The sequence below is a fragment of the Lasiodiplodia theobromae genome, assembly GCF_012971845.1.
Source record: "Lasiodiplodia theobromae strain AM2As chromosome Unknown scaffold_26, whole genome shotgun sequence".
NCBI classification, from domain to species: domain Eukaryota; kingdom Fungi; phylum Ascomycota; class Dothideomycetes; order Botryosphaeriales; family Botryosphaeriaceae; genus Lasiodiplodia; species Lasiodiplodia theobromae.
In genome coordinates this window covers 564,845-584,302 of record NW_023336467.1, presented here as the reverse complement: position 1 = coordinate 584,302, position 19,458 = coordinate 564,845, and the positions used below count along the sequence as shown (strand labels likewise).

Sequence of the window (19,458 nt, the reverse complement as noted above, 5' to 3'; positions counted from 1 at the left end):
GACTTTGGTTTCAAGCAAGTATTCTTGCCCGCAGAGATTTCTACTAACTTTGTCGCTCAAGGGTAAGTACAGTAAATGGTGTTTGGCAGTGATGCTGTTCTTTCACTAATTGAGAATATATTGCATTTAGCACGATTGAAGACATAACTCATCCTCATCTAAATATGTTGCGATGGAATGCCTCCTTTTCACCTGCCGTTTTAACCCTGTTCTCTACATAGAAGTCTTCTAGTAGAAGTATTTGATACATTTGGGCTTGGCTGTGGAAAAGGCTTTTTACGAAGACCGGCTGGCAAGTGAAGTTGGGGTAGACGACGAGTCCTGCTTCGCCATTAAACGTATCCTCAGAGATGTGACTTTGCCTAGACAACTGCAATAAACCAACAAGACAATCAGCATAGCATATAGGTGGCTATCACTTTGAACATATTTAGATTTCAAATAAGCCGAAAAGTATGTACCGGCCTACAATTTTACATCTTTAGTGAATCAGTTTATTGACCTTTACGTACCAACCCGCCATCAACTTTTTACTCAGGTCGAACCTCCTGCTTTTTTTTCCTTTCAAAAGACAGAGTGGGCAGTGATAAATCAATCACCACGCCCTGGTGCCGCGCTTGGCCTACTCTCCTCCTTCAATGCTCTCCGCTTGCGCCATACACCGCCCCGGATCTGTAGGAGAATGATAGGCAACCAGCTTGCTACGAAAACGATGCCAGCCATGAGGCCTCCACTTCCACTCATGCCGATGCTCTCAATCATTTGCGGGAACCAGAATGGGCCGATGAATCCCCACTAGTAACGTATTAGCAGTGTTCTCCTGAAAGGTGATGCATGCAACCTTGACTTACCGTGCTCCTGATCAAGTTCACAAAGACGCCAATACTGGAAGACGACTCAGGATGGCAGTCAACCGCATACGTAACCAAAACAGTCGTCACGATCTGGTTCCCGACGGAAGCAATGGCCAGGCCGATGATGGGCGTGACGTTCCAGTGCATCGGGACAGCCTGCTGCGTGCGCACACCAAAGACGATGAGGCCGACGATAGTCAGCAAGAATCCGAGCCACGACAGCCAGAGGCGGAACTCGGGCGGCGGACGTATCGACCCGTTGCGCTTGGCCGCGCGGTCCATCCACACGTCGCTGAGCGGGCCGGCCATCTGCTCGCCCAGGACGGACCCGATGATGATGCCGAGGAACTGCAGGCCGATCTGCTGCGGGTTGAACTCGAACTTGGGCAGGAAGATCTGCGGGATCTCGACCGTCATGAAGACGCTGGCGAAGCCGAAGACGACGGTGTACGAGATGGTTGGGATGAGGATCGACTTGTAGCGGGCGAGCGAGGCGGGTTGGAGGAATTCGTAGAAGTGGAGAGGCGTCGGGTCGAGGCGGTGGCCGAAGTTGAGGTACTCTTGCTTGAAGGCGCTGCCCGTGTGTTGGACGCCCTGGCGGATGTAGCGCGTCTCGGGGCCGAGGAAGAGGTAGCCGATGAATTGGGCTGCGTTGATCTTGGGGGAGGGGGGGACGTCAGCTCATGCTTTTTAGTTGTGCTTCGTGGAGGAGGCACACTCACGATGGCGTAGATCCAGAAGATCCAGCGGTATCCGACGTGGTACGCGACGAAGCCCATGATGAAGGGTCCGGTGGGCGGGCCAAGCGTCACCATCAGCCTGTAATGTGGTCAGAATGGGGAGTGCAGTATCCAGCGCAGAGCTCCTTACGTCCAGATTCCCATGTGCCTTCCTCGGTCTTTCTTGAAGAATGTCTCGACAACGACTCCGCTACCAATAGCAATGGCCGGGCTGATGAAGAATGACACGAGGCATCGACACACTGACATGGCTGCGTAGCTATGACTGACTGCACAGCCAATATTGCACACTCCCGCACCCAGTGTCGAAATGAGCCAGACTGGACGCCGCCCATATCGGTAAGAGATGGGCTTCCAGAAGAGCGGCGAATAACCGAGGACGGCGATTTGCATCGAGGTCAGGTAGGATGCTCGTTGGAGCGAGCAGCCAAGGTCGACGGAGATGTCTTCGAAGGCTGGAATGATTCCTGCTGCGATGAACGTGGTCATCATCGCGTGGAATGCCACGAGGACGAGGTTCGCGTTTTTCTGCGGAAAGGCGTGTCAGGCTTCTGCACATTTGTGTGTCCCGCGGGATGAAGTTACCTTCCAGCTCGGCCAGTTGTATGGATCTGCTGGATCCGCAGACGGCAGAGGGTCCAGAGTCAATGTTCCATGTCTCTTCAGAAGGTACTCGCGGTGCTCCTGCGTAAGATGTGATGCTCCATCCTCGAGGAGGGTGGACTGGTGGGCCAGCGCCTCCTCTTGTCCAGAGTCCGAAGTCGTCGGAACCTTCATAGTCTCTTTCCGCTCCTCAGCAGCCTTTTCGTCCTCCAGAGGGCCAGACATGGCTGCAATTTATCGAAGTGATCTCTGGGGACTGATGAAAGTGAAATGGTCTCGAGGTGTTTATCAAACAGAGTGGGTGCAGAAGACTGTGGGTCTGAGACACTTTGATACTGTATACACGAAAGGAGAAGCGAAGTCGAGTCTAGATTGCCCGCAATTAAGAATGACAGATAACCATACAGCACGGGGGCGCGGCTTCTCCACAATGCTGCGGCCTACCCCGGAAACTGAGGCCACGCACATGCCGCAGATGCTATCCGTAAGGCCATCTGTGCGGACGTCTTCCGCGCAGCAGCAGCGAAGTGGGTCAGTTCAAGCACGATTCCTTGTCGCGGATGACGACTGAGGGTGGTGGCGCTAAGCACGACAAGCTCGCTGAATGGCTTGTCGGGCGGCAGCTTGTTTGTGAACCAAGCTTTGCGGCGGATCGCTCCCCGTTGCAGTCACATCGCCGGCAGCGATGGGCAGCCGCGACGGTGCAGGGATGCGCGGCGAACTCAGCGGGGAAACTGGGGTCGGGGCAGCGGGCGTGGAGAGGCGAGTGCCGTTTCTCGCAGCCGACGAGTAAAGTGTGGGAGAGGCGCGGCTTCATCCGCGGCATCTCGATGGGGAATCTGTTCATTGGCCGGGCGGGCCGTCGAGGCGTTGTTGCAGCGGCAAAGACGTTAAGATCCCCCGGATATTCCGAGTGTGGGGGAACCCACTTCGGCCCCGAGGGGGTGCCTGCCGGCGATAAAAGTACAGCGACTCTTCTCCGTCGTCTCAACCACCTCGTGTGTCTCGCCAGTTAAAGCCGAAACCGCACTCGTCAGCTCTGCCACCCAGCTCGGCGGAACGGCGCCCGGGCGTGCATCATCTTCGCTGAACGTTACGGAAAAGAGGAGCTGTGGAGCCTTCCTGGCTGGTGCTGTGACAACAGGGAGCTGGCCGCATTGGGACATTTCCAACGCCCCACAGGGTCGCGCCTTTTTGTGGCAGGTCCTTGGCTCGGTTACTCGTCGATAAGAACCTCGGGAACCCGGCAGCTTGAGCGTTAAGTGGGCCCTGTTGGCAAGGGCGCTATACCACTGCAAAGGCACTTTCCTCAACAGAACCCAATCTCTATAGGACCTCCTTCCCTGTACACAGTAGATTACACCGAGCCCCGTGAGTTTGGTTCAGCCCGCTCATCGCCACCTCACAGATCCACCCGGCACCAATATCCTACGGCCCGCTCCGTGTCTCATATGGACCTTTCTTCCCTCAGAACATTGTACTGCGCTCTTTTCTTTGTCATCCAGCAAAACATCCTGCCGGAACCAGCAGGTTCGGGATCCCACCCCAAAACTCATGGACACGGTGATCAAACTTCAATAATCCTCGCCTGCATAAAATCGGGTAATGTTTCACTTTATTCTCGCACCTGGATAAACGCTTTGCCTCTTGATACTGGTTGGTTGACTTTGGCCGGACTATCGCTCCTTTTTCGAACATCATTAATATGGCTCCCAACTGGTTTTTGGCCGTTTTGCTTAGCTCCCTTTCTTCCATTGTTGTCCGTACCCCGCGTGCCCGCATGTGCGGAGCCGACCCACTGTTGTATCATTTGACTATGGCGCCGGCCATCTAAGGTTTTATTCATTGCACTCGTTTGATTCCATTGCGAACTGGCAACTCGGCTCCTTGGATCCTTGCAGTTATCGAAAATAGCCGACGCAGCAGGCTGACAGCTGTTGATGTGAAAGTCAAATGCTCAATTCTAATGAACCGGCCTTCGTAGGATCTGTTCAATGTCGTATGCTGGAAAAGAAAAAAAGAAAAGCCTAGTAAAAGGTTGAGGTGGTGCTCTAGCACATAGAAGCTTGGCTAATTACTATCGTATGAGATGCTAAAGCTACGGTAAGTTATCGGTATACGGAACTAATGACCAGCGGCCAACTAGCGCTATCGGCATTTGGAGCTTGAGTTCATCACTACCGGAAAACATCGTCTATGAGCTTAAGCTCCTCTAATGATCATTCAAGGCCGCATTCGCAACCCTTTGTAAGAATAGGTATAGGATATTCTTTACTAATTGGCTTACTGTTCGAGATAACGTAGCACTGGCTCGTCAGCTCATGTCAGAGTAAGAAGCATGTCATTGATGCGCTCCTAGAAGTCAGGATAGTTTCGCTCCTAGTAACAAGAAAAGAAAGGGGAATGATGATCATCAAGGGCTTACGAGTCACGTAAAGCTCATGATCAACAACCTAACTAACCACTCCTTGCTGATCCAAATACCAAAGATCATGGGCTTTCGCGAAACTTAGAGGAAAGGGTAGAGTACTTTCAGGACAGCTGACCAGTGGCCTTGCCAATTTACCTATTCTTTATCGGTGTATGATGGGTGGCGCTTTTCTAATTACAGGAATACCAATTCTATCTTTCAACGTCGAATACCAAATGTATCTACACCATCATCCATCAAACTATTTGCGAAGGTATCAGGTTTGAGCGCGAATACAACAAAACGTCGCTATACCCACTACAGGATGCGTGCAAGAGTGGGTAGTGCGTGGAGTAGCGTAAGTGCGGCAGAGGTCGGCTACTGCAAGCACTATCTCAGAGATCCCTGTCCTTGTCCTTGATATGTATCTTCCCCAATGTGGCCCGCTCAACCGTTTGTATCCCTTTTGTACCAGAATTCAACTACAGCCGATTATACCTACGACAGAGGTCGGAAGAGTTTCGGCAGCAATTGTAGGACCGATGCCCGATATCATGATCTCTGCAGGGAGCTCACAGGAGTAACATGCACTATCTCGGGCTTTCGACCTCCCACCGCAACATAGTCATGATTCAAGTAGGTATAGTTTGATCGGAAAGGAATCGGCAGTAGACTTCCGATAAGATCTTCCTAATGTTCAATTATCACAATTATTTTGCGTGACGACAATGAGTAAGAGCTGCTGCGGTTACGCTAAAAACAGCTACGACCTACTAACCCTTTGTGCCTATCGGCAGCAAAAATCATGGTTGATAAATGACAAGCAGGCCAATCATCTCATTGATACTGACTTTATACAGTGAGTCAAGATCAAGCGCCTACCCTCCAATGCGGTCGTGGTACCTGTGATCCTTCGGAACACCAGACATACATCGTGATGGTCGTTCTTTAGGCTATAGTTCGAGCGGGGAAGAATCACATGTGAGTCTTCAAGTCTTCGAAGGAGAACACTACATCATGTGGAGGATGTATTGAGCTATGAAAGTTACGGGTATTTAAGTGAGTCCTTGGAATCGCCACCAGATTGGTTTTTGTTCAGCCAACATCCTTTCCGAGACAAACAAGACCTGGTCAAGATAGGCAAGTTCAGATCGTTGCTAGCTGGGGCTTCAATGCTGACTATAATAGCAGGAACTTCTCTTCACCCGTTCTATCCACCTGGAGCGTAATCTCTGGCTAGGAGTCATGCGTGTCTCTCAATCGAATCTGAATTCCCTAGCGGTCTTTTGGGCTCTGCTCGTTGCGGCAGAGGCAGGACTACCCAATGACTCTTCACAACGATTGTTTCGTAGAACCAAGACAGTGGTTGTCACAACCACAAGGCCCGCTGGCGCTGGCCCGTTAGTTCTCGGCCCAGGCAACATGGCCCAAGCTGCTTCTGGACGTCCAAACGCTATCGAATACGATCCAAAACAATCAGCTTTCCCCGGCGGCAACATGGCTAGTCCTACCTCTCGACCAGCTAGTTTTCCCGAAAGCCCTGCGATGCCCCCGGACCCTTTTCGCGCTGATTCTGACAAAGGATGCAACATCCGACCCATGTCACAAACCGTGTGGGATCAAGAACGTAATGCGACTGTCGAGTGGATGCGTATAGAATTGCAGCGCTACCGCCAGAATCCCGGAAAGTCCAAGTCATTCTTCAGCCACGTTCTGGAAAAGTACTTTCCTGACGTAGCACAAAGCCAAACGGGCTGCAATCTGATTCATGAATGCTCCGTAGGTTTATGTCGGTGACGTAAAAGACGATAGCTGATGAACGGCCCAGCACCTCGCATGCTCCCACTTTCGGTCGAACAAAGAGGGGATGCCTCAGGAGGAGTGGGAGAATCATCGAAAGAGGGCGGTTTACGCAGCCAACGCGATGTCCAATTTCCACAACTTCTTTCGTGAGGTCTATTCGGCTTTTCAAGATGCGTCCACCCACGTTGACAGGCTGAGCGACGAGCTTTTCAGGTTGTTTACTTGGTACGACAATTATGAGAAAGCCACAAAGGCGAAGGAAGCGAAAAAGGCGAAGAACATCAAGATTGGGCTGGCTATAGGACTGCTCGTGATCCTGATATTATCAGCGGTCGCGGCGCCTATTGCGGCCACGGGTGCTGCGACCGCGGGTGCTGGGGCCGTGGCTGTTAAGTCTATTGATTCGGCGGTAGGCACATGGGCAGGAGTAGCATCTGGAGCATACGCAGGAGGAAGCTCAATTTTTGGTGCTCTATCAGGGTCAGGTCTCGAGTAAGTCGAGCCAAGCAAGGTTGTATCCCTTCCGGAATTTAGCTGATGGAACAGTCCCGACTATCTCCGAAAGAAAGAGGTTTCGTTCGATCGACTATGGTCAGATGCACGCGACGTGACGGAGCTTCTCCTTCAGAATATAACGTTGAATTTGATGGAAGCACGGGCTGATGGCCCCAACGGGAAAAACGTTATTGACATTCTTGATGAAGGAGGGTTCTTTCTCCCGTTGGATCATCACCTCGTAGAAGATATCAGGAAGTACATGAGGAAGCAGACGCTTGCCACCTCCGTCAATGTCCTGTGGCATATGGACAGCGTAAACGCTTGGATTGTCCGTTCCAAGCCCCCTGGTGGACAGTCTTGCGAGACAGACGACAGAATGTTTGCCGAGACCAAGGTTTGCCTGGACGACAGCAAAGACTGGACCTACTTCGTGACAGGTACCGATGACTTTCCGGCGAAAAAAAAGAAAGAAAACCCACACCAGCATATGCTCCCGGGCTGGGAGACGTTACTGAGTGAGCCAATTACCCTTCATGGAATACCTTAGGAGGCTAACCAGCTTTGCAGAGGAACCTGAAAGATGGGACAATCTCACAGTCCGAGACATTGTTGCATCGTCCGTCCGATGGTGGCATGGAACGGGGAACAACGAGAACCTCACCGAAGCGACGAACAATTTCCTTCCACTATTGAACAAAGTTGGCGAGGGTGGGGTTTCGGTAGTCCACCTACCGGTGTGCAACAGCCCCGATGGCAGAGCTCTCAGCAGCCTGAATACAGAATGGGGCATGAACTATCCATGCTCGTGCCTCAAACGCGACGGCACGCTCGATGATACCTCGCCCAACAGCGAAACGATGCATTTGTTGTTGGCGTCAGGCCTATACAGGCGGCAGAAGGTTTACGATTACTGCGCCAAATGGGGATACTGCCAAAAGGGCGGAACATATCAGATGGACTGCAAGGACAAAGAGGGAAAGCCGACCAAGGACGGATGGTGTTCGAATCCATCCTTCTTCGGGTGCAAATATTCCGAAAGGAGGCAAAAGGGATATCTGCAGGGATGGGGTGACAACGAGGCAAAAAGAAGAAGAGCAGCATATGAAATTGAAGGGCGTAACGTGTAGTGGCGCGTGGGTTTTCTGGTTGCTTGGGTCGTTGATCGTTTTACATTTGTGCACGTACTGTCAGGCCGAGAGTACTGAATCAACTATACTCTTATGCTATACAAATGGACATTTGGTGACCGAGGGATTGATTGATGACGAAGGTAGATGGAAGCGGAGCGAGGGTGGCGGAGATCAGCCCCCGCAAGCCCCACAGCGGATCAGGAACGTGGCAGGGTGGCCGCCAGCTCTCATCCACCCAACAACTTTCGACTCTCTGTACAACATCCTCACGCAGCCCCGACTTCTAGCATTGCCATCACCATGCGCTTCTTCGCCGCTCTGCTCGCCATTCTGCCCCTGGCCTTCGCCCTCGACAAGCCTCTCGACATCGAAGTCACGCACAAGGTCGAGTGCGAGCGCAAGACCGTCGCCGGCGACAAGGTCGACGTGCACTACCGCGGCACTCTCGAGAAGGATGGCACCGGTATGCCTCAATCAAGTCTCGTTTCGCACCAAGCTGACCATCCCTCCCCGCGCAGAATTCGACGCCTCGTACAATCGCGGCCAGCCGCTCTCCTTCACCGTCGGAAAGGGCATGGTGATCAAGGGCTGGGACCAGGGCCTGCTCGACATGTGCCCCGGCGAGAAGCGCAAGCTCACCATCCAGCCCGAGTGGGCCTACGGCTCCCGCGGTGTTGGCCCCATCCCGGCCAACAGCGTGCTGATCTTCGAAACGGAGCTCGTCAAGATCCACGGCGCCAAGGACGAGCTATGAGCGGTGATAGACGTTGGTGGGGGTAATGAGCTACGCCTACCATGGCAGCCATGCGAAAGGATGAAAGATATGGCCTCAGTATATCATAATTGTGTTGGTGCTTGTAGAGGCACTTTTTGGACTCAGGTCCATTCACTAGAAATGCTACGCTCTGCAATTATCCCCACCCATTCTTAGTCGCCGTGCGACGCAGCCTCTTCGAGGGCTACCACAGCATTGTCCAGCTCTCTGATTCTCTGCCCTACCCGCCGCTTGACCTCCTCCGCAACCTCCCTGTTCTCTCCATTGACGACGGCTTCGTACGTCTCCTTGAGCTCATCGAGCGCTTCCCTCGCGGCGGCGCGGTCATCGGCGGCATACACAGTGTTGGCCTCGGTCTCTTCGGCTGCGATTTCAAATTCGTCCTTGGCGGTCGCATAGCTGTGTAGGGTCAGTCCAATGCACAATCTCCTCGAGCATCTTGCCTTACAGCTCTTGGATATCTTCGATCTTCTCGTCCGCGATACTCTTACTACTGAAGAAACGAGCGTGCTCGCTGACAATGCTGGCTGGCCGGGATGACACCCGTGTGGACGGTGCCGCTTTCAATGCTGTGGAAATGCGAGCTCTGCTGTTGTGCGGGCGGGGAGTCGCGGCGAAAACCAAGCGTGCCTGCCTTGCGCAAGTACGCGAAGCGGTGCGGAAGGACATGACGAACGAATACGGTCTCGACTGGAACGCGTTGATTGAAAGACAGGCGTGACGGACTGAAGTCAATTGATGGCCGAGACAGCAGACGGCGGAATCGGAGCTCGATGACGACGTTGGCCGACGGGTGAGCCGCACGAGTCATGCGCTGACGAGAGTCCCTGCATGAAATCATGGCCGCCATCCCACAATGCGCTTCCGATCAACACAAGTCATCCACACCCCACTCAACCCCGCGACATGCTCCTTGGAATCTCCGCACTTCTTATTTCCGCCACCTTCCTACTCTACAACCACCCACCGCGGACATGGCTGCAGTTTTTCAGAGAATGGAGCCAAAGGGGGCTCGCCGCACCTCCCAAAGCCGACAGCAAGCCAGATGATCCGAAGCCGAACCAAACCACCTCGGAAATTCCACAGAAAACTCCGTCGCAGGCAGCCGCAGAAGAGCGGAAGCCTCCCGTGAGCATACAGATCCCGCACCTGGACGGACCGCCGTCCGAGGGCAGCGAGTCGGCGCAGACAACCCCCAAAGCCACGACCTTCCCGGCCGTCCCGACTTTCACAGTCGCCTCCTCTGACAATGGCGACAACGACGACGAAGATGACGAAGAAGACAACCTACCTCCTCCCTCCTTCCCCGCCATGAACTCCGCACAGCGCGCCTCCTCCGGCCCCGCGCTCGTCCCTTCCGCCCCTAGGTCGCCGCCGAAGCTAAAGCCGCTGCCGACCCAGCAGCAGCCGTCCTCCGCCGCAGCGCTCATGCCGCCCCCACCCGCGCCTCCGCGCCTGGCGCCCACACCACAACTACAACAGCAGCGCGCAGGCGGGCTGATGCCGCCGCCGCGCATGCCCGCAAGCTCTCTCCGCACCGGCCCGTCCGGCCCGCTGCCGAACAGAGGGCCGCCTGGCGGAGGTTCCTCTTCTTCGAACAGCCTGGGATTGCCCATGGCGGCGCCGGTCAAGACGCCCAACCCGCGCGCCAAGGTGTCGCTGACACCCGGTCACTCGCCGCTTGACTGGGCAGCGCTGGTCAAGTCGGGCGCGAACCTGTCGGGTGTCGGCTCGCTGCGCCGCGTCACGCCGTCGGAGCTGAAGAAGTACAATGGCCGGAAGAACAGGCAGACGGGCGAGGTGACGCCTGCGTGGAGTGCGTACCAGGGGAAGGTGTACAATATTACGCCTTACCTGCCGTATCATCCTGGTGGCGAGGGAGAGCTAAGGAGGGCGGCAGGAAAGGATGGGGAGAAGCTGTTCAACGAGGTGCATCCATGGGTGAATTGGGATAACATGCTGAGCGAGTGTGTGGTGGGCATTTTAGTGCCTGAGCATAGTGCAGAGGAGCCTGCTGCGAGCAGTTTGGATGATATGGATTGAGGAAGCGGGAGTGGCGTAAAGGGAGTGAATGGTGTTGCTAGAAGGGATTTTGCTTTGATACCCCAGCATGCTAAGAATAGACAGCGGGATCGCATTAAAAGGCTGAAAGACAGTAGAAGAACCAAAGTAAGACTTGATTGCGGCAGAGTGACTGCCTGATCAGGAATCATCATTAAGCTCAGATCGCGGATCCCGTGACACCGCATCCTTATCGCGCGTCTTTCTGCCTGGAGCTCTGACGACCTTTCCACAACCGCGTCGCTCCCCACGCGACTCAGAACTCTCGACAACCCACGCAATAAACTCACACAAAAATCCCACCACCCATCGTGCGTGCCAATGCACAGCATCTGACTTCAGCATCCCTCGACCATCGTCACCCCGGCCACCGACGACCCAATCCCTCCGCCATGTGGCTCCTCACCCACGACGGCGACCTCACGCAAAAGAAGCGCTACTGGCTGCGCCCCGGCACCTCGCACCTCCTCGGCCGCACGCGCAGCGAGAACGCGGACTTCCACTTCCACATCGACGCCAAGTCGGTCTCGCGCAAGCACCTCGTCATCACCGTCCGCGAGGCCGCGGCGTCCACCGCCACCTCCTCCGCGCTCGCCCGCTCCGAAATCGTCCTGGAGGACTCCAGCAAATTCGGTACCTGGCTTGACGGCGAGAAGTTCACGGGATGCGAGCGCGTCATCGGCGGTGGGAAGGGCTACAAAGGCAGGCACGAGAGCCACGAGATCAGGCTTGGGAACTGGAACGTCGCGTGGCGGCTGGAATGGCAGCCGGTCGTGCTGACGGCGAGCTTTGGCGGCGGCGGGGCCAGCGGCGGCAGCAAGAAGAAGAAGAAAGGCAACAAGAGCGAGGTCTCGTCCGAGGAGCTGCGCGAGCGCCTCGCGCCGTTCGATATCGCGGTCGTGCCTGAGTATGTGGCCGGCGTGACGACGCATGTTGTGGCGCCGAAGAGGAATACGCCGCGCGTGCTGCAGGCGCTGGTTCAGGGCAAGTACGTCGTGTCCGAGGGGTTTGTCGATGCGCTGGAGAAGGTGGCGCGGAAGGAGGAGGCGGTTATGGACGCGGATGGCAATGAGGAGGTGCCGAGGGCGCCGTTGGAGGAGGACTTTGATGGCAATTGGCCGCGGGAGGCGGACTTTGTGCCCCCGACGGCGAAAGAACCGGTGCCTCGTCCTGCCGAGATGGTCTTACCTGATCCTGAAAGAGAGACGGTGTTTGAGGGCTATACTTTCATCTTCAGCGACCAGAATCAGTTTGATCAGCTCGGCCCGGTTGTGGAGCAAGGGACCGGGAAGGCGTTGCTGCGTAAGGTAGAGACGGGATCTGACGAGACGGATGGATTCATTCGATTCGTGAAAAATGCTGCTGGAGAAAAGGAGATGGACGAGTTTGTAGACGGGAGCCGTGGGAAGGGGGTTGTGGTTGTGAGACTCGCGGAGCCTCGCGGGAACGACGATGAGTGGTGGATGCGATTCTACAACTCTGTTGATTTGGGATTGAACCAGCGGAGCATCAACCAAAACGACTTTCTGGACGCCATCCTAATGAATGATGCCTCGCCACTAAGGCAGCCCCTAGAACCAGAATCTGACGACGAAGCCATTCCTAGCAGCATTCCGGGGCCGCCACCGTCTACTTCAAGTGCGTTGTCTCACCGTCCATAACTGAAGATTGCTAATATGACCGCAGTGGGCCCCTCTCAGATGTCTGTTGTTCCTTCACGAGAGGCACAAACGCAAGCGGCAGAGGAGTCTCCCACATCTGCAGAATCGCCAGTCCCGAAGACCACTCGCAAAGGCTTCCGCCGTGCACTCACAGTGTCCAGGTTCAAAGGTATTGATGATTTTGATCCAGACATCGTACCGAAGAGGCAGCATGTGTCAGACGACGATGACGAGATGGCAAGTGCTGGAGCTAGTCATTTCGACGCATCCCAGAGCTCAGTGGCACAATCACAACAACCGGGTGCGTCACAGGCTCGAACAAGAGCCACAAGAGGAAAGAAGAGGCAGCTTGAGCCAGCGGAAGTCTTGGAAATTTCAGACGACGATTACGGAAATGCTACCGACAAGCTTTTCCCTGCTGCATCTGCCATGAAAAGGAGAAAACTGGAACAGCAGCTTCAAGACGCAGCTATGGAGGACATACCTGAAGCGTCAGAAGACTCACCACGCAAGTCTGCTAAAAGGTCGTCTCTCATCGTACCTTCAGAATTGCGCAAGTCAAGGCCAGAGAAAGATTTCGACGCCAAACAAATCAAACAAATGGCACGAGAGCGCCGTGAGAGGGAAGATGAACAGCAGAGGCAGGCTGAAGAAGACGCCCTGCGGGAAGTACTAGAGGGCATGGACATCGATGAGATGAAGAAGCTAGCCAAAGTTGAGATCATGGAGATTCGTCCGCGGAAGAAGCCAGTTCAAGCCGAGGCAGACAATGACGATGAAGATCGTTGGAAGCCGGAGTGGAACGGCCGTAAGAATTTCAAGAAGTTCCGAAAGAGGAGGCCAGGCGACAATGACGGCGATGCACAAGCCCCTCTTCGTTCCCGGCGGGTCATCGTTACTCTCGAAGAGGTACGGCCCCAGGACATGGGATTCAACGCGCAGGATGAGTTCATGCTCGACAATACCAGCACTTTCGACAGCATCCGCACTCGACCGCGCGCCGGCAGGTCCGCTGGTCAATCAAGCAGAAGCATCGGCGGTGCCTCCAGCCATCCAGCCGACACGGACGACGACGACGACGATGAGAACAGCTTCAGACGGCGGACCGCCCGCCACAGCAGGCCCGGCTCCCAGCAACAACGAAGCGGTCCCGCCAGCGCCATCGTCATCAACTCTGAAGACGAGGCCGAGATGCAAGACCTCGACCCGGAGGAGATCGCCGGCCGGCCCCGCAACGAAAGCATCGCATCCGCCCTGTCTTCAGCCTCCAACACCCGACCCGGCAGCAACGCCGAGGACAACAGGAGCGGGAGAGCTGCCACCACCACCTCCAATCTCCCTCCTACCTACGCGACGGCCGTCGCCAGCGACAAGCCCCGCGGTCCGCCGCCGCCGCTGTACTCGCAGCGCGCTCCGTCGCCGGCGCTGAGCAGCCAGACGTTGGCGGATGATGGCGCTGGTGGCACGTACAGCACGCAGCGGCGGGGCAGCAGGGCGAGCGCGGCGAGTGGAGCTAGCGCTAGCACGGCGGCTACCGCGACGACGAGGGGAGCGGCGTCAAGCAAGAGAGGCGCGATGGGCCCGCCTGGTCCGTCGGCGGAGCAGCCGGCGGCGAAGAAACAGAAGAAGGGGACCGCGGCCAAGGGCAAGGGCAAGGGGAAGAAGGGCGGCGGTGGGCAGCAGGTGGTGGTGCCGAAGGCGGAGTTGGGGAAGGGGCTGGGGAAGCCGGAGGATGAGGATGAGAATGAAGAGGGGAGTGATGATAGTGGGGATGATTTGAAGTTTAGGAGGAGGCGGGGGTGAGGGGTGTCAATTTTGTTTTCGGGGAAAAAGGGGGTAGAGGTAATTCGGCGACAGGAAGCTGGGAGGGAAAGGTTCCCGTTGCTGGGGAGCGTGGTTTTCAATGGTATGATACTGCACGGAATGATGGCTAATGCGTCTCTTTTTGCTTCGGGAAAAGAAAAACGGTTCGGGGTAGTTATTACGGGTCCTGATAGATGCAGTTCTCTGGAAAATCAACCGCTCCTGAGTTCTTCTAATTCAACAAGACAGCAACTTGACAGTCCTCACCCTCGTCATCACCAGGGACGTCCAGAACTTGCGTGGCCTCAAAGTCTTCCCCAGAAGCGTCCTGGTCCTCCAGATCCTCCGCTTCAAACTCAATGGTCGGCGGCCCAGAAAGAATGTCCTGCATCTCCTCGCCGTAGAAAGCTCCTTCACTGAACTCCCGATGAGTCACAAACTCTTCACCACCCTTCACCTTATACCTGATCTGCCTCAACCGGTACGCAAACACGAAATCAGTCACACTCCGCGACGACCGCACATCCGAGAACCCACGCGAACCCCCAACCGCCATCCCAAGCGCAAGCGGCACACCCACCCCCGACCCATCCACGCCCGGGCTAAAATTCACCCCCATCTCCCGCTCCACCCCGCTCTCCACCCCCGCCCCGCTCGCGATCTTGACCCCCGTCACCATGTAAATCTTCTTCGCCCGAAATGACCCTTCACTCCCCAGATACTCCTGCACCTCGTCGGCGGCCACAGCCTGCCGCACGTACGCTAGATCCGGCACAAAGCGCTGCGTCGTCAGCCTCGCGGCGCTCCACGCGTCGGACGCGCTGCGCGCCGCTTCGCCGCTGACGTCGATTCCGGCGCCCAAGAAGAGCTGGAGAAAGGACGTCCAGATGCCGGCGTTGTGCGAGCGGTGCTGGGACGTCGTCCAGGACCAGTCGGTTTCGATGTGGTCGGGTTGGTGGAGGTGGGGTGGGATGGGGGGCGGGTTGGGGGACAGCGGCTCTTCGGCGAGGTGGGGGGAGAGGATGATGCTGCCCAGTTTGATGGATGTGTTGGGGGCGATGTCCGGTTTTGGGGGGAGGAAGTAGGTTTTCATTTTGGTGGTTGGTTGTGGGGAGGTTGTGGGGGGAGGGGGAGTAGGCGGGGTCAGGCTGAGGTTTATACAGTGTGTGTGTTTTTGGTCTGCTTTTTGAGGGACTACGTCATTTATCTTACATGGTAGCTGTAGGGGGCTGGTGCGGGATTGGTCGTTTCGATGAATACGGTTGATACATTACAGCTCTGTCTGAGTGGGCCTTGTGGCTTCCGTAATGTATGGATTTCTCGCTCTATTGTAGCTGTGTAGTCGCAACTCTTACTTACTGTTTCTCGTGGAGCAGTATCGCACGTTTCTATCAAGTTTATGTAATGTTTTACATATATGACTTCAGTAAAATTATCCACTTATGTACAAATCTTCCAGCCCTTTACTTCTCAGATACATGCTCATAATCCTCTACTGCCTAAAAATTCAGACAGTATTATGTACATAGGCTTGATGGCGAAGACTGAAAATCAATATTTACTAACTCGCATGATGTCTTCGCTTCCGTTTCTTATGCTTATGGTGTCTATGGCCTTCGGACTTGTGGTTTGTCTCCATTCCGTGTACATTATCAGGCCAGTGCTCCCTTCGCCTCCGATCGCGGTCCTTTTTCCGTTTTCTGTCTATAATCACAAACCGATCCGATGCTCTGGGATCTCGGTCTCCTGGGCTCATGCGAAGTGGGTCGACGTTACGCGGCGTTTCCGTTTGCCAGATCCCAGCGTTGTTCTCATAACGCGATTCTTTGCCCGCTCGATATGCTCCGAGAAGACTAGAAAACCATGCCCCTGGGCCTTTTTCCGGCTGCTTCTGGTAGTAATGAGGGCCGTGATGATGATATTGCTCCCGTCGTGGTGGTGGTCTACTGGGTCGCGGAGGGGAAGCGGGCGGAGATGAAAGTGTTAGAGACTCTGAGACATCACTTATGTCCATAGGGGACCCAATTCCGTCATCAGAGTCTACAATGATGGGGCGAGGAGCATTTTGACGGGCGAATTCTTCACGTCGACGTTCTGCTTGTTCCCGGCGAACTTCTCGGCGGTGGACATCAACATTGTCTGGACGAACATGCACTACTTCCTCTTCATAACGAACTCTAGATGATACAGGTTGCGGTCGAAGAGGTTGCACATAGACAGCCGGCGGTGGCCGGGGCTCTGCGTAGTGTCGTCGTTGTCTGCTTCGTTCCGTCCGAACCCGTACTTCCTCGTGATAAGAGTGCAGGGAGTGCACATTTCCGTAATCATTTAGCCGTTGAGGGCGTCTTCCGTATGCGAATCTTCGTCTCCTATGACGGGGCCATCCTCGCAGGAATAGACACCACAATATCAAGGAGAAAAATATCAGGAAGGCGAAGATTCCTCCAACGATAAGGCCGATTTCTGCATTGGGCGCAAGGACTTCGGCAGCGCGAGACCGCAAGGCCGCTTCCTGCCTGCCCAGCCCGGGCACAGAACGAGAAGGATCATTTCCGGACTTGGCCGTGTTGACGTGGGCTGTGGACCGCAATGCGATATTCACTGTGGTAGTGAATGTTGTCGCTGACTGGTGGACGACTCGGGTGACATAGTTGGTCGGGGTACTGGTAAGCGTAACCAGTAGGGCCGCGCCGCCTGATAAGGCTGGCATGGCCTCTGATATGGCACTTATGCCAGATGTTCGACGTTTCCACTCTTTATTTTGTCCATCTCGGTGTGAAATTGAATCGCAAAGGCTGAACAAGTCAGATCGAAGGTGGAGGTTGCAGCTCAACCACCAGGCTGCAAGGCTCCTTAACGCCGCAAAATCATCTTGTCTGTAAGTACTACATATCTTACAATACACTCAGGAGCCGCAACCCCTTTGCAGGTCATGCGACCGTGAGCAGTTTGTTCAAGGGTCATTCATTCGCTAGTGGTTCAGCCTGAAGGTGGCACACATACATTGCTGACATGCATACTGCAGCCACCGGTAGAAGAAAGTTAGCGTGGATTGCAACTGCCGAGGGATTTGTTCAGGCGAGAGAACATCCCACTTCCAAGTGTGTGTGTTCAGCTTATCCCACTCTGCCAAAACTCAAAATGCCAGCTGAAACTGAACCACACCCGCGTGACGATGGAGACCTCTTGCCCCAGGATTACGATATGCTTTCTCAGCTCAAAAAAAAGGAGAAAGAAGGCGTTCAGAAATTTGAGTCACAGGACTTCAAAGGGGCGGCGAAGAAACTTCGAAAGATGCTGAAATCGGGCCAGCCTATACTTTCAAAGCCACCATTCTCAAAGAACAAAGTCGACATACGGGCGCGAATCGGGCTGTGCTACTACTATCTCGGGCTTCACTCCAAAGCCGAGATATGGGACCGCAAAACATTGTCTGAGGCCGAGGAAATCAACCGTCAGAGCACGCAGTCATGGACCACCAGACACAATCTCGCAAAAGACTTGGTAGCCCAGGCCAGGAAAGATATTTCAATGACGCATAAGCTTAAAGAAGCCTTGTCACTGTACGGGAGGAACCTCATTCAGGCGATGAAATGGAAGTCGGGCAAAGACGAGGTCTTCGAGACTGTTCATCATGCTGCTTTCTGCTTGGCGCATCAGGGTGACTACATGACAGCAGTCTGGCTTGAGGAACAAAATTTGAGATACAGAAGAAAATTACACAGGAAGCGTCTCAAGATAACAGCTGATACCCAAGAACAAGAGAAGACTTTCGCGAATATGGTTGAAAGCAAGCATAACTACGCAACATTCCTGTACCTCGACAGGCAGTTTGAAGAAGCCAAACGCCACTTCCAGAGGAACTTGGTTTCGTTGAAAACACTGAGTGGGTGCGGCATCAGAGACTTGCAGGGGCTTGTCACGGATTCCAAAAAGTACATTGAGAATTGTGACAAGGAGATCTGGTTCGAAGAAAGACTGAAGAGTCTGATTACCGAGGAAGTTTCCGAATCCCAAGACCGCTCTTCATCGGATCAGAACAGCTCCGGTCGGCCTAAACGAAAGCGTGAGGAGAGTCCGGAAAATGATCGGATCAATGCAAAGCCAGAACTAGCTTCGGGAGGATTTTCACAGAGCTCTGCTGAAAGCTCGCACCGCCCTGAAAAGCGTTCAAGACGAAATAAATCGCCGAGATCAAGCGGGAAGAGCGAAGAGCTGGAAGATATCTCGCAGGATATGTTAGGGATCCCGGATTTGCACACCGAAGAAGAGGTATGGCGCGCAAATTCGGAGGCTTTCTTTGCAGTTGCGGCATCGCCTGAGCAAAACAAGCAACAGTAAGTCTTCACTCAAACATCTGCAGTGGACTTCATCTTACCAAAATTTCAGGCAAATTGCCACCTATAACATCATTCTCAAAATGCGTGATGCTAGCAGGAAGTTGCTGTGTCAATTTAAAGACCCCGCACCTGTCAAGGTAGCCATCCTCGATACCGGTGCCGAGTTCCCAAAGTGCTCTGTGCCGAGCAAAGAAAGGAAATTCTGCGAGTTCTTATCGCACAAAAAATATCAACTCCAACAGTACGCAGATTTTCAAGGAGTGGCATCACTCGAAGACCCGCCGGGCATTTTCCGAAGGGAAGAGTCCGAATGGAAAGACAAAGATGGTCACGGGACACAGTGTGTGTCAGTCCTCCTTCAGGCATCTCCCCGTGCCCATGTCTACGTTGCTCGCGTTGCGGAGTCTAGCGGGACAGTGCCAAGGTCCATATGCGTGGCCGCTGCCATCAAGTACGCGGTCGAAATCTGGGGTGTGGACATCATTTCCATGTCTTTCGGCTACCACTTCGAGAAGCCTGATATTGATGAACAGCTCGAGCGTGCCACAAGCAAATACTTGAGGCCCGATGGAAAGACCGTTCTGGTATTTGCAGCAGCCTCAAACGACGGCAACAATGATCCACGCATCATCGCGTGGCCAGCTTGTCGGAATAATGTCATCGCAGTGTACCCTGCGAAAGCTAGCGGAAAGCCCACAGATAGCTGTCCGGCTGCCCATGGTGGAGAAGGTTTCATGGCGCTGGGGGAACACATCACCGTTCCGCAGGTAATCGCCAAAA

General features: G+C 54.5%; 8 protein-coding genes across 8 annotated transcripts; 5 read left to right on the top strand and 3 right to left on the bottom strand.

Annotated features, from left to right (window-relative positions):
- Positions 1 to 591: 591 nt before the first annotated feature.
- Positions 592 to 2,422, bottom strand: LTHEOB_8394 (MFS multidrug transporter; the record flags this gene model as incomplete). The annotated part of the gene is made up of 5 exons (XM_035517866.1): positions 592 to 795; positions 852 to 1,511; positions 1,577 to 1,673; positions 1,725 to 2,122; positions 2,180 to 2,422. 5 exons carry the CDS (start codon positions 2,420 to 2,422, stop codon positions 592 to 594), a joined length of 1,602 nt encoding a protein of 533 aa, XP_035370514.1.
- Positions 2,423 to 6,152: 3,730 nt separating this feature from the next.
- On the top strand, positions 6,153 to 8,035 carry LTHEOB_8393 (uncharacterized protein; the record flags this gene model as incomplete). The annotated part of the gene is made up of 4 exons (XM_035517865.1): positions 6,153 to 6,386; positions 6,436 to 6,902; positions 6,957 to 7,345; positions 7,476 to 8,035. The coding sequence occupies 4 exons, from the start codon at positions 6,153 to 6,155 to the stop codon at positions 8,033 to 8,035; spliced, it is 1,650 nt and encodes a 549-aa protein (XP_035370513.1).
- A 303-nt stretch (positions 8,036 to 8,338) lies between these two features.
- On the top strand, positions 8,339 to 8,792 carry LTHEOB_8392 (Fkbp-type peptidyl-prolyl; the record flags this gene model as incomplete). The annotated part of the gene is made up of 2 exons (XM_035517864.1): positions 8,339 to 8,501; positions 8,557 to 8,792. 2 exons carry the CDS (start codon positions 8,339 to 8,341, stop codon positions 8,790 to 8,792), a joined length of 399 nt encoding a protein of 132 aa, XP_035370512.1.
- A 173-nt stretch (positions 8,793 to 8,965) lies between these two features.
- LTHEOB_8391 (uncharacterized protein) lies at positions 8,966 to 9,482 on the bottom strand (the record flags this gene model as incomplete). Its single annotated transcript, XM_035517863.1, has 2 exons — positions 8,966 to 9,212; positions 9,262 to 9,482. The coding sequence occupies 2 exons, from the start codon at positions 9,480 to 9,482 to the stop codon at positions 8,966 to 8,968; spliced, it is 468 nt and encodes a 155-aa protein (XP_035370511.1).
- A 237-nt stretch (positions 9,483 to 9,719) lies between these two features.
- LTHEOB_8390 (Heme steroid binding protein) lies at positions 9,720 to 10,856 on the top strand (the record flags this gene model as incomplete). The annotated part of the gene is made up of 1 exon (XM_035517862.1): positions 9,720 to 10,856. The coding sequence occupies one exon, from the start codon at positions 9,720 to 9,722 to the stop codon at positions 10,854 to 10,856; it is 1,137 nt and encodes a 378-aa protein (XP_035370510.1).
- Positions 10,857 to 11,266: 410 nt separating this feature from the next.
- On the top strand, positions 11,267 to 14,338 carry LTHEOB_8389 (DNA damage response protein; the record flags this gene model as incomplete). Its single annotated transcript, XM_035517860.1, has 2 exons — positions 11,267 to 12,512; positions 12,561 to 14,338. 2 exons carry the CDS (start codon positions 11,267 to 11,269, stop codon positions 14,336 to 14,338), a joined length of 3,024 nt encoding a protein of 1,007 aa, XP_035370509.1.
- A 232-nt stretch (positions 14,339 to 14,570) lies between these two features.
- On the bottom strand, positions 14,571 to 15,431 carry LTHEOB_8388 (uncharacterized protein; the record flags this gene model as incomplete). Its single annotated transcript, XM_035517859.1, has 1 exon — positions 14,571 to 15,431. One exon carries the CDS (start codon positions 15,429 to 15,431, stop codon positions 14,571 to 14,573), a length of 861 nt encoding a protein of 286 aa, XP_035370508.1.
- A 2,048-nt stretch (positions 15,432 to 17,479) lies between these two features.
- Positions 17,480 to 19,449, top strand: LTHEOB_8387 (uncharacterized protein; the record flags this gene model as incomplete). The annotated part of the gene is made up of 3 exons (XM_035517858.1): positions 17,480 to 18,675; positions 18,728 to 19,323; positions 19,382 to 19,449. The coding sequence occupies 3 exons, from the start codon at positions 17,480 to 17,482 to the stop codon at positions 19,447 to 19,449; spliced, it is 1,860 nt and encodes a 619-aa protein (XP_035370507.1).
- Positions 19,450 to 19,458: the final 9 nt, after the last annotated feature.